Raw genomic sequence first — 14,560 nt, forward strand, 5'->3', positions numbered from 1 at the left:
AATAGTCTGACTTCCGGCTGAACACAGGCCATGAATGTTAGAATAGTGTTTTCTTGTTGAGTTATTGCCCAGATGCTGAAATGTTTTGCTCTTTATTGTAACTAATTATAATGTCTAGAATACCAACATTGCAGCTTGTATTCCTGTGTTGTGTTATATAAAATTTGTTCTCTTAACAGGTCAGCTTGGTTTTAGTGTGAAATATATATTTTATACCTTATTGATGTCTTTGACAGGACTTCTTATTTGTGTGAATCAGGCAAGGTTTGACTGGCACGTTTATTTTAGGTAGGTTCTAGATGACATACATAATACAATACTAAAAAATCCAAACTTTAACTGAACTGTCACTTTGCCCATTCCTTAAAGGGGATGTCAACTGGCAATCCAATCAGCTTAAAAATTGAAAGTCGTTTCAAGTCCTAAACTTGCCAATTTTTGAGGCTAAAAATCCACTTTTTCTAATTTTGAAAACATTTTCCTTTCTCTCTTGCTCCAATGGAAACAAGGGAAAGTAGCAAAGTAGGAGACAACAGTGAAGCTCATAATACACAGGGTGCTGTCACCTTTGCTTGTTGGGTCAGGACTTCAATTAAACTACTTGCATGCATTTAGTTAAGCATATTTATAATTGTTTTATGGGTTTGGGGCCCTATATTGTAAACAACAGGAACCATATTCTTGTGTCTGTAAAGTGTGCAGCATGCTTTTGGGTATGCAGAACCAGTGCCTATGTCCTATGATGCATCCTGTAACGCTTGTAATGGTCAGATTTTAAGAAAAATGCTATGGTAGACAAGCCCATAGAATATGTGCAATTCAGGCAAGTGTTACTAAATTACTAAAACAGATTTTGGACCTACATTCACATGATGGAGAAGTGACTGTCTTGTGTCTGCATCTAGCCTTTTTCAGGCGTAAGTGGTGCTTATGGCTTCACATATTTCACATATTTCATATTTCACATGATATAAATGTCTGAACAGTTTTGTATCTTAGACCCATTCCCCTTAGCATACTAAGTTGTCAACCACCCCACCTGCATTGTGTGAAATTAATGCAAAGTTGTTTTTATACTAAAATCTTCAATAGCAGTCTGCAGCCTTATTTTTACAGAATTTCATATTGGAATATAAAAACCTTAGAAATCTTAATCATACTATGCAACTCACTTCCCTTTCAGTGAATCCAGCGCAGCTTGAGAAATATTTGATCACTACCATTAGACTTCCTCTTTCCTTACCAAGTTCCTCCTCCATTGTAATCTTTTTGTGTTCTTAGTCTTCCTCTCCTGCTAAGATTTGTTTATACTCATATTTTTGTTGCACCCTACTGATTTCCTCTTCATATTCCTGTGAGGATTATAGCAAGTTCCCACTCTTGCACCTCTAATGCTAGTCTGCCATTAATATTTTATTGGGTGTAATAGCTAATTACCATTTGGATATTACATGGATGTTTGTTTACATTATGCTACAGACATTTTGTAATCTCAGAACTTCTTGAAACTTGTTTCCATGCTAGCCTAATTCAAATTTTATTTTAGTATCTGTTCTCCTGCAGTGTACTTTCAAGAACCACCTTTTTGGAGGTGGGCTGAAAAGGCAGTTAAAGGTGTGCTAATGGTAAGTATCTGGATTGATTGTGCTGAAGACTGGACTGTTTTCTATGCAACATGCACAGTACAGGTGGTGACCCTGTGAACTTTCTGAACATGCCTCCACCCTGACCTGCAAGAGCTGCTTCTAGTGGTGAGAGTGGCTTAGTCCATTGCTGTTCAGTTCCTGATCCTTATGTTTAGTGACTGCTGTGGTGATGAGTCTTATGGGTCTGCTGTAAGCATGACTGAAACTACCAATGCACTTCATGCAAGACACCGAACAGCTATCCAATGGTATTTTGTATTTCTGGCCCGTTATGTATATAAGTGGCTGTTTATAAGGTAGAAGGCTAGAGTTTGACATCTCTAAGAAAGTGCATTTCTTGATTACCGTGCCCACTAGATTGTGAAATGGTTGGTGAGAGTCAGACCATGATTTTTTTAAAATGGTATCAATGAAGCCATATAAAAGATTCATCATTCACCAAGATTCAGCGTTGTTCTAAGGCCATTTCATAATTAGGGCATCTTTGATTAAAACATCAGTTTCCCGTAATCCTTTCCTCCTACCCACCAACTTAATGACTTTCTATTAGTGAGAACCAATGTTGGAATTTTAAGAAATATTTTCAAAGAAAGGCCAAATTGGGAACATAAAGAAATTACACTGAAAATGCACATGCAACTGGGACTTAAAATGAGAATGATAGGCCTCGTTTTTTATTAATCACATTCCATAAATTGGGAGTGTGGGTATAAGGGTATGTCTAAACGTACAGAGTTTTTGCACTGTACTGTCACCGGTGAAACTTAAAGTGCTGGTTTGTGTACTCACTCAATTCCTCAGGCGTCAGAGAGTGTTTACACTACCATCCCCAATGAGAGCAGCACTTTAGGGCAACTATCCCAAAGTGCAACTCTCTCAATAGGTCTTGTGGGAAGAGGGGGGTGAGTGAAGGCATTCTGGGTTCCTGCTCAGTGCCCCGTCCTGCCCTGCTTTGTCTCAGGAGCACCTTTACTTCCTGGTTTCTTCTGTGGCATTTTTTTTTTAAACCTCCTGCTGTCTGGCTGCTTCCCCCGCCACATCTATAAACAAAGGAAAAGGGAGCTTCAAACTTCCTGGGGCTTATAGGGGGAGGGGCGGACGTCCTGTGCGTCAGAGCAGCGGAGATGCTGGCCAGAGTGGTCGCTTTTGGAACTGTAGGATATTCGCCGGAGGCCAAAGGGTGTTTACGCTGCTAGAATGTGTCTTCACTTTCACAGCAGCGCAAAAAGAGCAGTGGTAAGAGCTCTGTGCCTCTCGTGAAGGTGGTTTTCTTTTTGTGGTGAAACTTCTGAGTTTCACCACAAAAAGTCATTAACAAGTATAGATGCTCCTGCAGTTTTAGCGCAAAAAAGGGACTTTTTGCTCTTTAAATGGTAAGTGTAGAGATACCTTACTTATAAACTCTCATTACACAGAATAAGGGGATTGGTTTTACTTTAGATGTTGTCAGCAAGTCTCTGATCTGTGCTTTGGCTGCCTTTTAAAACTGGAGCCTTTAACAGCTCCAATCCTACAAGTTGGCTTTTGTTTTTGTTTTTGCTAACAGTGCTGTGATACATGTAAATTCAGCAGTAAGAGATACTCATTTACTGTGGACATGTGACCAGAGAGTAACATTCTTCAGTCTTTTCTGGGGCTAAATACATGCTAATAAGTTTAAACTGAAGCATCACTGTTTGTCCTATAATGCTTTGCGGGGGGGGGGGGGGCAGCAAGCTATGAAAATGGTGGGTCAACAACAATCACATCCATGTGAGGCTCCAAGAGAATGAAGCTAACTTAATTAAACCTTTGACTGCCAATGGAATGCTAAACACGCTCTCATTCACACCACAGCATATGTAGTATTAAAACAATAGCAGACATGATCATGGCTAGACAAGTCAGTCAGCCATATAAAAGCCTATTTTCTCCAAGCAGTCCTCTTCCATTACCTCCAAACTGCATATCAAAAAAGGGAATTAGACCTGACCTTAGGGTATCTCTACAGTGCAAACCCCGTCCTCCCCCGCCCAAACAAACCAAAACCCATGGCACCGAGTCTCAGAGCCTGAGCCTACAGACTTAAGCTCGTGGGGCTTGCACTACAGCACTAAAAAGAGCAGTGTGGACATATCCACTTGGATTGACTCAAAGTGTCCTGGCCAGAAGACATTCCATTTGTAATAATTTAAGAACCCTACAGAACAATATACCTACCCTCTTGTATTCAAAAGATCTTTGTATAAACTTGCTGCATTCATCCTAGTGGTGTCATGTAGAGACTAATTCTACTCCTAGAACCGGAGACGCTATAGCCAGCATTTCTTTGGTGCTCCCTGCTATTTGAGAACTGAGAGCCAACCTCAATTGCCCAGTGCCAGATAAGTATTTACAGCCATGAAAGCATAGATTTTAAAGAATATATTTCAGAGGAGTCTGGCTGATTTGAGACAGAACAAGGGATGCGTTTGCCTGTGTTGAATCTCTAGTTTGAGATCCTTCTAAGTAGTCTAGATAACCACAAGGCCCACAGGAGAAAAGGAAAAGCAGTCATCTGATAGTATGATAAGAATTATGGGGAATTGGAGTGTGTGTTTTTCTTTTTGTTAACCCCCCTTCTGGATATGTTGAGGCCTTCCTTTGTGTCTTACCCTTAGTCAATTCCTACTTGAGTTATACAGGAGGCTTTCTTCCCCAAATGGTTGTGTTGTGGTGGTGAATTCATGTCCGCCAATAGAGAAGGTTATATATCGTGCTCTCAGCTAAGGCTGGATCACAGATCCTTCAACTCTAAAACATAGGCCTCTAATACTTGATGGAGAACTGTAGTAGCAGGGCCAGCCACTAGAGGGCAATAGGCTCACAAAGGCACCATATTAGTGGTAGCAAATGGTCCCACAAAAGCCCTGTTTCTTGAAGCAGGTATGAGTAGTTGGGGACAGGTGTGGTTAATTGAAAGGGAATCTCATATGGGGTAAATTCCCATTTATATTTCTTGTTTTTTATATGTACTAGGAGGCAATATTAGTTTATAAACCTGTCATGTCTGGAGCCCAGAACCAACAATAATCTTTTATCATAGGCTTTTAGTTGCCTCCTGCTGGTCCTCTAGAGACTGGTCCTCATCAAAGAGCTGTCAAGGCACCTGTTCGTAAACATCTCTTGTTTTTCGTTAAATTGGAAAGATCCTGAAACTGAAAAAGTGAGACAACTCTTCTCTTCCTCCCTCCCCTCCCTTTTTAAAGTAAACTCCATGTAAACACCATTCTGAAACAGGGACCAGTCAGCTTTCAAGAGCCTGAAATAAAAGTGGAGGATAGATAAACAATTCTCCAGCAGCCCTGCAAAGAGCGGCAGTCTGGGTGTGGAGCTGGTTTGAGAAGAAATTGACTGCTTGTCAGTTTCTGGTAAAGGAAAATGCTGAAGGGGGGGGGGGAGTGGGGGGAGAGTCTTCCTATGTGTCAGAGCCCTCTGATGAAGACCGCTTACCCCCAGTCCCTCCGAAACAAACTATCAGCCTTATAAATATTTCTCATGTTTGTCTTTGAAATGGCATCCAACAGAGCATGATCTGACAATGCTGAACATTTCTACATAGTCACAGATTGCATTCAAAAGGTCAGTGGTGTTAATATGTAACTTGCTAAAAGTGAAGTTCTAATAATAAATGCTGGTTTACAGAGGTCTCAATCTAAGTACTTTTTTCCATAGTCGTATATTTTATTAATGTCATGAATAATATAATTTTTTTCCTAAATTTCATACTTTTTTTTAGAACATAGGATGCCTTTAGCTGCATAACATAGTTTTGATTCCAGTATTTAAAACTATTTAGCATCACTGCTGGAATAAATTTAATCTTTTTTTTTAAATATGCATTATGTCTGCTGAAATTTCAGGGCAAGACTGGGTCTAAGAGGAAGAAATGAAGCTGACTTGTGCCTGCTGCTTTCTAACTTCGTGTAGGGTTGCATTGTTGTTTTCTGTTCACAATTTTAAATCATGTACCATTCCCCCCCTCGGCTGAATTTTTACTTGGAAAATGAATGAGAAGCTCAACTTCAGGTGTGGGTGAAAAATCCTTTTGAGGACCATGGTTGTGCTGCTGCCAGCCAAAGGAAAGAATGAGATACGTTTAACAAAAGAAACAAAACCACTCATTCTTTATTAGTTGTACTTAGCGTCCAGTTTTTACTTTTACTGGATCTGTTGTAATAGCACACTGGAGCCTTTGTCGTGTTGTCATTAGCTCTAAGTGTAGCTAGTGCCATAGATCTTTACTACCCTTAAAGTCCCTTCAGAAGCAAAAAATTGAGTTTGTTGCTGTTGTTAATAACTTTTGTTTTAATAGACACCAATTCTGAATTTACATCAATCCAAACAGTGTTTCAGTATGAAAAGATCACTCACTCCTAGAGAAAGAGGAATCGGAGCTGGTCACTAGGATCTTTCTGACTTCTAGGTCTTTGGTCCAGAGAGGAAGGTGGGAATGTGACATTAGTAGCACTCACCCTACTGTCTTGCTGTCTGGAGGAGAACAAGGCACCATAATGTTGCTTTGGCGCATGTAGAGCAAAAAGACCTCAGTAGCACTGATTCATGAATATGGGGTGTGGGATATAAAGCCGCCTCTTTCAAAGATCTCTGTTCCACTCTTGCATGTTAGGCACAAAATGTAATAATATCTGCATGATAGGAACCTACCTTCTTGGTGCCTTTGCGGGAAGACTGTATCCCAGCTATATCATTAATTCTGCTGTCTCTTTTGTGCTAAAGTATTAAAGGTAGACTGCAGAGCAAAAATGATTGTCAAGTGAGAGTTGATCATATTTCTCTGTGAAGGGTAAAGTGTGACAGATGGACAAAGTTGGTATTTGATTATAGAAAAGTTAGGCAATGATGGCTGTTTGTAGTTCTAATACCCCTGGAGGGCTTATGACTAAATGGAATATTAGATACTTGTATCACTGGAATTAGTGTCAAAAAGAAAATCTATTATTACAACTCCAAATACATGAGAGCTGAGACAGCACAAAGCATGGCTGATGGGTTTGTTTGTTGCTAGAGCTTTGTATTTAAATAGCTCTATCTTGGCTGACAAAGAACACCCGCATCAGCTTGATCCATCAGAAATATAAATCATTACCTCCTCACAACACACACTTTACCATTTTTCAATTCCTCCACAGGGTGGGAAACAAAGCAGGGTGGGATTACCCTCATCATGTTCTAGAAATCCTTATTTTAAAATGGCAAATAAGTTACTTATCACTAGCTTGCCAGCAGCATTTAATAGCTTTTAGCTGTAGAAGCATTCAGTACTAAATGAGTCTTCCCACATAACTACATATCCCTTAGTGCATAATGTGAGAGCCAAAATCTAAGAGTCAGAGAATGAATTGATTTAAAAATATAAAAATAAAGGGGATGGTTGAAAGCAGGAAATACTACCCAGGAATACAACTTAATATTCAGATTCAAAATTCAGTGTGGTCATAATAGCATGTAGTGTTTTACATTTTATAAAGAGCCTTAGTCTCAATGCTACAATGAGAGAGTTTATATACTCCACTAAATTTACCTGTCAAGCTGAAAATTCAGCATTTCTAGAGTAAGGCTAATTGTTATGCAAGACATGTTCAGGCTTCCAAGGAAATGTCTAATAATCTACTAATTCATTATGCATGCAAAGTCCCCCTTACAAAATTAATTAATAGGGCCAAATTTAGCTCGGGGTAAATAAAAAGTAACTCAACTCTTTAGTTACACCAGTGTAACTTTAGTGCAGAATTTGGGGTTAATTTGCTCCTTCCAAATGAAAAGGAAATAACCCTGTAACTGAGTCCTTTTTTGGGAACTGCTTTTATGAAATATTTTTGACTTGGGAGATTATTGCAATCTGTGAGACTTTGTTTTTCACACATTTTGCATTTTTCTTATGAGAAAAAAATATTTTCTCTCAGGTTTTCACTACCAAACAAGAAATGGAAGAGAGTGCTTTTTAATGGGTTTTTATGATAAATAGAATGCCCATTTGTAGAACTCGCCTTAAAAACATTTTTAATAATCCAAGATTAGTATAAGATGCACTTCAAATAAAACTAAATGTAGCACAATTTCCTTCTTGTAATGCCATCTCCTTTGAGTCAGTAAAATAAAATATGCAGGACTGGTTCCTGTCCAGATACCCACAGAAATAATACTGTTAAAATAAAGAAAGCACTCTGAAATTTGTTTTTGCATTGTTAATTATCATAGTTTTAATATTTTTAAACAATAATAAAAAAGGAGGGCTTGCATCACTGACAAGGCAGATATTAACATGAGTTTGTAGAATTCCATACAGTATCTGCTAAATAAACATGTTTGGCAGCTTAGCAAATATCATATGATTGCAGCATTCATGATTTGAATTAAAACAGTGATTTCTTCGTCTGTAAAGAGTTTGTAAATCGGAATAGCACTGTACCAGGTTCTGGATGGAATCAGAGCCCATGGGTTTAAGAAAGTCTATTTAGTGCATGACTCCAGTGCAGAACTGCCAAAATCAAACGATTGTCTCCTTTGAGTTCCTTTTGACTGAATGAAGGCCCAGCAATGACTGCTGGTTAGAAGGAACGCTGACAGATTTTGGAATTAGGAGTATCACCCTCTGATTGGTCCGACGCCATTCATTGTATAATCTACAGTGGTACCTAAATGACACCTGGTGGAAGATCAGGAGAGAACAGATTATACATTTTAAAAATACTTGGTGTCCTAGAATGAAATAAATTAGAAACAAGAAATAAACACCCTCAGGGAAAATTAGAAGCCAGCTTAGGGGTCTGCAAAAAATTTTAAATCAAAGTGGGGGTTGCTAAAGTTTGAGACCTGCTGTTCTATCTGTAATGAATTGTACTGAATGCTAGTATGTTTATTTTCAGCTCCCCTGTGCTACCCATCCCCATTAGCTGCTGTCTACTCATTCCCAACAAAGAGCTCCCTGTTACTACTTTAATCCTCCCATGATACCCTACTATCCCTACCTATCCTTTCCTGACCTCCAGGGTCATGTATTACCAGCCTAATGGTTGGATAAAAACAGTAGCGAGAAGAAAATCTGAGGCTAGAGACCATGCTTGCACAGACTGCATCACAAGTTTTCAGCAGCAGGGAAGTGCAGTTGCTCGGGACAAAACCTGGGCCAGAGTCCATTCCTATCTCCCCGCAGCTGGAAGCACTCACAATCTTACAAACTAGTTAGCCCCCCTATCTGGGAAGAAGCCACTTCTGTAAGAGTTAAATTATTGGCAGCAACTTGGAAACACATGAATCTGATATACAGTTTAATGCTGATGGTTGAGACACTGATAGTAACTTCATTGTGAAGATCAGCAAGTAGCTCACAGGTAGGCACACACATAAATAATGACTGAGGCTTATGCTCTCCTGCTTCTGTCCCCCCCCTGCCCTTTTTTTCCCCCAATTAATGTGTCAGATTCAAGACTCCACAGAAGATACAGTAGTTAAGCGCCATCTTGCAGAACTGCCAGTTCTCACCATGGTAGCATGAGTATTTCATTTTAGGGAGCTGTTTGGGTTGTTTTTTTTAAGTTGCTCAGGATCTCCAGAAAAGCTGGTGCTTGCTTATGACTTTTACCTGCATTAAAAAGGGCCACCTTTGTTTTCAGTGGAATTGAAACCAGACTGCTCTCAGGTGAGATGGCCAACGTTTCCCTTCATATTTTGCAAGAGGAAGTGGGGGTTGCAGTTGTAAAGATAGGCACTAGTACTCCATATTTTGAATGGGTTTGAAACCAGATTAATGTCAGTACAGATGACCACTCTTATTCACTAGGTGTGGCCTAGGCCTGAGACCGTGAGGGGGGAACATGTTACAAAGAATGAGACTGTTGGGGAGGTGGCGGGGGAGAGGGGAACTTGAAGGAAGGCTATGGGGATGAGGAATATATGAGAGCAGACTGGGAGTAACGGGAGACTAGAGAGGAAGGCACAGGCAGAGGATTGAGTGGCTGCCAGGAAAAGGAAGGGAGCAGGTGAGTGACAGCAAAAAAAAAATGGAGATAGAAAATGGCAGTAACTCACCCTAGGGATAAGGAGAGGGAAGTGGAGGTCCCCTCTGAGAAGAGAAGGAAAGGCCCACATTTTTGTGTCTATCCATTTTCAGCCAGAAATTATCAACAAACTGGGTGTGGGGCTTCCAAACATTATCTAAGGACCCACTGCAGTTTCAACTGGATACAGAACACTTCACTTCCTGCCTTTACATACATGTTTAGCAAGAACATTGTGTTAAAAGCTATTGTGTTCCATCTCTCTCACAGATGCACTAGCAGTAGTGAGAGAAGCGATTGTGGCGTAGATATTGACAGCTGATGGCAGTTTTTGCACACACAATTACCTTATATGCATTTAGCACTGAAGGCAATGGTATCAGACCCTTCATTTGTGAAGTGTATTGGTAATATATGACAATAATATAGTACTCTTGAGCCATGGGTGGGAACTGCCTGTGTACTGTTGACAGACACTTTATTTGTCATTGATTTTTATGCAACTGCGCCACTTCTGTAGGTCATTGCTATCCAAGAGATATGGAGTGAATTGAAGACACTATATCTGGAGGTGACACGCAGTCTGAGGGGAGGGAGGGACAGTAGGAAGGTACTGCTGTTTGTTTACACTGAGCTTGCAAAACATTCAGTCTATGGGCTGCGTAACTGTCAAAGGAAGCTACTCATGTCCTTACTCTAGGAGCTGCAAGTAAGCATCCCAGGCTGATTGCCAGGAGGATTTGGGGAATATAAATAACTCTTATTTTAAGTGATGCAAATGTCTCCTTCGAAGCTGTCTTGAGTTAGCTATCTCAATATAAAAATCCTGGTGGAGACAAGGCATACAGAGTGTTTCTCAGTATAGGTAATCAAGGTCAGCCTTATATTCCCCCACCTGTGGTTTACCTCAACTAGTTACTATGTCTGCCTTCTCTCCACTAGGATTTTACACTGACAATTATCTAGTGTAAAAACACAGCTTTTTGCAGTGGAGACATAGCCTATATCTCCATTTTCACTGAACACTTCAACATGGAACTCCTGAGGTGCTACATAAAATGTATGATTTTACATCAATCGCTGGCATAGTAAGCATCTGTTTGTCTTTGGACTTGGATAGCAAGGGTTGGGGGAATCCAGCTTCAAAGCTCACTTAAGTGCCTTGTGAACTCATTCAGATAGGCATTTGCTTTTAATATTTTTAAACAGCAATTACATTGTTTTGCAAACTAGAGGATTAAAATAATACTCTGATATACTCCCTATCTAATCCCGCAGAAGTCGGGCACTACTCAGGATGTAAATCAAAGCAGAATTTAGCCCTAAATTCTTGGCTTAAATAGAAGGCTTCCAGACCCAAGATGCAGATCTTCCTACTCGAGAACACAAGCATTTTTTGTGTATAGGTCACAGAGATATTGACTAAATTCAGAAGAAAAGCAAGAGTCTTTCTGGGACACTTTGGCTGTTAAATTTGCAAGGAAGCAATTTTACCCTATTCCTAAGAACCTCTCTACCAAAAAAGTATCTCCTGTTGTCAGTCCATTAAGCTCTTGGTTCACTGAGGTGTAGTGGTGTAAATAACCCATATGCCAGTTTTGGATTATAGAGAAAATTAAACTGATTTGTTGGAAGTAAACTGAAATTTTATTTTTTTTCCCCCAGAATCCCAAGGAGCATCACTGTGCTGCACATATACTTTATCCTGCACTGATAAGAATATTCCCTCCATGGCTCTCTAACAGAGCAGTGCAGATTCTCCTATGTTCCTGTCTTTCAGATTAGAATGGATCCGCTGATGGTGCTTTTTATTCTGTTAACACGAAGATTTGCAACATAGTGCTATATAGAGGTGCATGGTACTCTGTAGCGAGAGTAAAGATAATAGGGCCAAGATTTTTCAAAAGTGATGTGATTTTTGTGTTGTGTTTTCAGCTTCACACACTTGGGATGGGCTTGATTTTCAGAAGCTGAGTGGCCAATACCCTCTGAAAGTCAAGCCCTTTTTAAGGTGCTTTAGTTAGGCAACCAAAATCATAGTTGCTTTTAAAATCTTGGCCTTTCCAGAGGAACTTACCGTCTTGCTAATAAAAGTATTCTAAAATGCTTTGCAGATAGACAGTGCCTTTCAGCTAAGCATGTCAAGCCACCTTACAAAACTATTTGTCTTACACCCTGTCTGGTACAGAAACATTACAGCCATAGTCTAGATGGGGAAAACTGAGGCACACAGCACCTAAGTGATGTGCTCAAACTCCTCTGTGTAGCAGTGCTGCAATAAGATCCCAGTCCTGGCTACTTGGCTTCCTTCTTCTAACCACTTAATTTACTTCCTCCTAAATGGGAGTGGTTGCTGTTCTGCAAGCTGAGATACTTTGCCTCCCTCACACATCTACGTCCTGCTGCCCTGAGTAATATAGTAGAAATGGATGTAGACTTCTCCCCTCTTCCTCCCCCCCCCCCCAGTAGAAAAACTACAACAAGGGGGCCACAGTGCAATGAAGGTTTCAGAGTAGCAGCCATGTTAGTCTGTATTCGCAAAAAGAAAAGGAGTACTTGTGGAACCTTAGAGACTAGCCAATTTATTTGAGCATGAGCTTTCGTGAGCTACAGAAGGTGGTATATTTTAGTTAAACTGATTGAGCTAGGTATTGATATCAGGCTCATCACCACAATATCTAAGCACCTACCCAAACTTTGAAAGAGAGAGAGACACACTTCTTTCCCTACCCCTAAAGGAGAAACCCTTTTTTAAAACAAACAAGTGATTTTTAAATGTTATGGGTAAGAATAGCCCTACCCAAGTCGTTTTTAGTAGCTGCAGTTAATTGTTGCAGTAGTTATTTAATGGGCACCCCCAGGAGTCCATGCACCAAGAATAATGAAATCTAATTCTGTAGCCAACCCCTACTAATATTTCTGAAATTAAGAAACAAATCAGGCCCCAGTTGGGCTTTCAAGGTGACTTGGATGTATAGTACAGAAGTATCTTAGTGATCATTTGAAATCTACAAGCTCTGTAAGGTAGCCTGAGGGGTAGCATCAAATACAAAAACACTCTGCTGCCTAACTTTGAGTGTGCTTCCAGCCTAGTGTGTTTACACACTGAAGAATTAAGCCACACTTACCAGAGGGAAATGTTACCTGTTTCCTTTGGTGAGTTGCTGCAAAGAGCAGCACTGAGGGAGAAGGGAGAAACTGCAGACATTTTGGGCAACATTTCTGAGCTGCATGTGTTTTCTTGGGAGAGCTCCCACATTGGCCCGCAATCATGAGTATCAGTAACACTGCTGCCAATGCCACAAATGGAATGAATGTTGCTATTGCTTGCTTCAGGTTGCCTGCAGCCTCAGTGATGCAACATGGTGTTGTCTTAGGGCTTGTTGGCTGCACTGGAGTTTTTTAGCATGAGTGTGGGTGCACTGCACTGGGGTGGCTATATTGGTTCAGCCACCTTCTAGCATGGCCAAACTCATGCATTCTGTTCCCATTTGGAGGGATATCACGAGCTCAAAATGGGCCTATTTTTTATATAAATGAATGCTTAGATTCTGGAGCACCATCCTGCAGCAAGGTGTGGATTCCGTGGCAAATTCCACGGCAGAATACATGGGGCCTAGAGAAGCAGGGATATGAAAAATATTCTACTAAGATTAAATTTTTACACAAACTCAGCACTTTGAAAAGTATGTGCACGCATAATAGCAGTAAGAAGTCAAATTAGAAGATCATGCTTGTGCCACTGCCAAGTGGCCACCATTTTTAGGATACAAGGATCCCTCTTAAATCTCCCTCTTCTCTTCCCCATGCAGTCAATGGCCATTCACACCTGCAACATCTGTCTTGAACTCTTCTCCCCTCAGGCTTGCTTGTTCCCTCCTGCCATCTCCTGTGGTGCACTGAGTCAGTTATTACCAAATACCAAAGGCAAAGTACCTTTAAGGAAGAGTTCTGTACAGTTTAATTGGGATGAAACCTATAGGGTCCCCTACAACCATTACTCTAAAAAATCCTATAAAAGGTAATAGAATATGACACACCCTACCACATGATAGTTAAATTAACAGTACTTACTAGTGTCCAAAAGAGGTAAATAGTGAAGAGTGCGACAGTGAGTGCAATGAGGCCAACAGCTTCTAGCCTACTACTAAAGTGCAGATGGTCCACCGCTCCCCGCAGACACAACCAGCCAGAGATGGTTGCCAGTGGAGTTATAAACAAGAAGCACACCATGTCTCCAAACAGAGTCCGTTTCTCATGCTGTGGGCCTGGGTTTCTTAGCCACTGCAAAAGGGAATTGAAACAAAAGAAGTGTCAGTAAAATCTTGTTAGAATGGCATAGAAATAAGGCTGTGGTGGCAACAGTTTTTATGGCATCTAGCTACCACATCTTGGAGAGGTAGATTTACTACAGCGACAGAAGAACCCCTTCCATCACTATACTGTCTACACTACTACAGTGCTAGACCAGGGCAGTATTTCTAATGTAGATACACCCGTAATGTCTTAGGGCTAGTCTATACTAGAAAATTAAATAGACCCAGCTATGTTGCTCAGGGGGTGTGAAAAATCCACACCCCTGAGCTGCACAGTTAAGATGACCTAAATCCCCAGGTAAATAGCACTAAATCAGCAGAAGAAGTCTAGCTACCGCCACCTGGGACTGTGGATTATCTACACCAATGGGAGAACCTCTCCTGTTGGTGTAGGTAGTGTCGACACGAAAGCAGAACAGGTGTCCCGCTGCAGCATTTCAAATGTAGACAAGCTCCTAATCTCAAGGTCACTTAAAGCATTAAAATGTTGAGATGTAATTTGTATAAAAGATATTATAAAATAAGAGCCTATAACTTTACATTCAAACAGTTCCAGATT

General features: G+C 40.5%; 1 protein-coding gene across 2 annotated transcripts in view; it reads right to left on the reverse strand.

Moving 5' to 3' along the window:
- Positions 1-7,892: 7,892 nt before the first annotated feature.
- The window catches only part of MARCHF3 (membrane associated ring-CH-type finger 3), a 94,996-nt gene continuing 88,328 nt past the window's right edge, over positions 7,893-14,560 (reverse strand). For both annotated transcript variants that reach the window (XM_074954037.1, XM_074954036.1), the window contains 2 exons: positions 13,760-13,969; positions 7,893-8,334 (listed from right to left, as the gene is read on the reverse strand). In XM_074954037.1, the coding sequence (XP_074810138.1) occupies positions 8,176-8,334; positions 13,760-13,969 (369 nt within the window). In that variant the 3' untranslated portion in view covers positions 7,893-8,175. The remainder of the gene's footprint in view (positions 8,335-13,759; positions 13,970-14,560) is intronic.

Source organism: Natator depressus, chromosome 5 (genome assembly GCF_965152275.1).
Source record: "Natator depressus isolate rNatDep1 chromosome 5, rNatDep2.hap1, whole genome shotgun sequence".
NCBI lineage: Eukaryota > Metazoa > Chordata > Testudines > Cheloniidae > Natator > Natator depressus.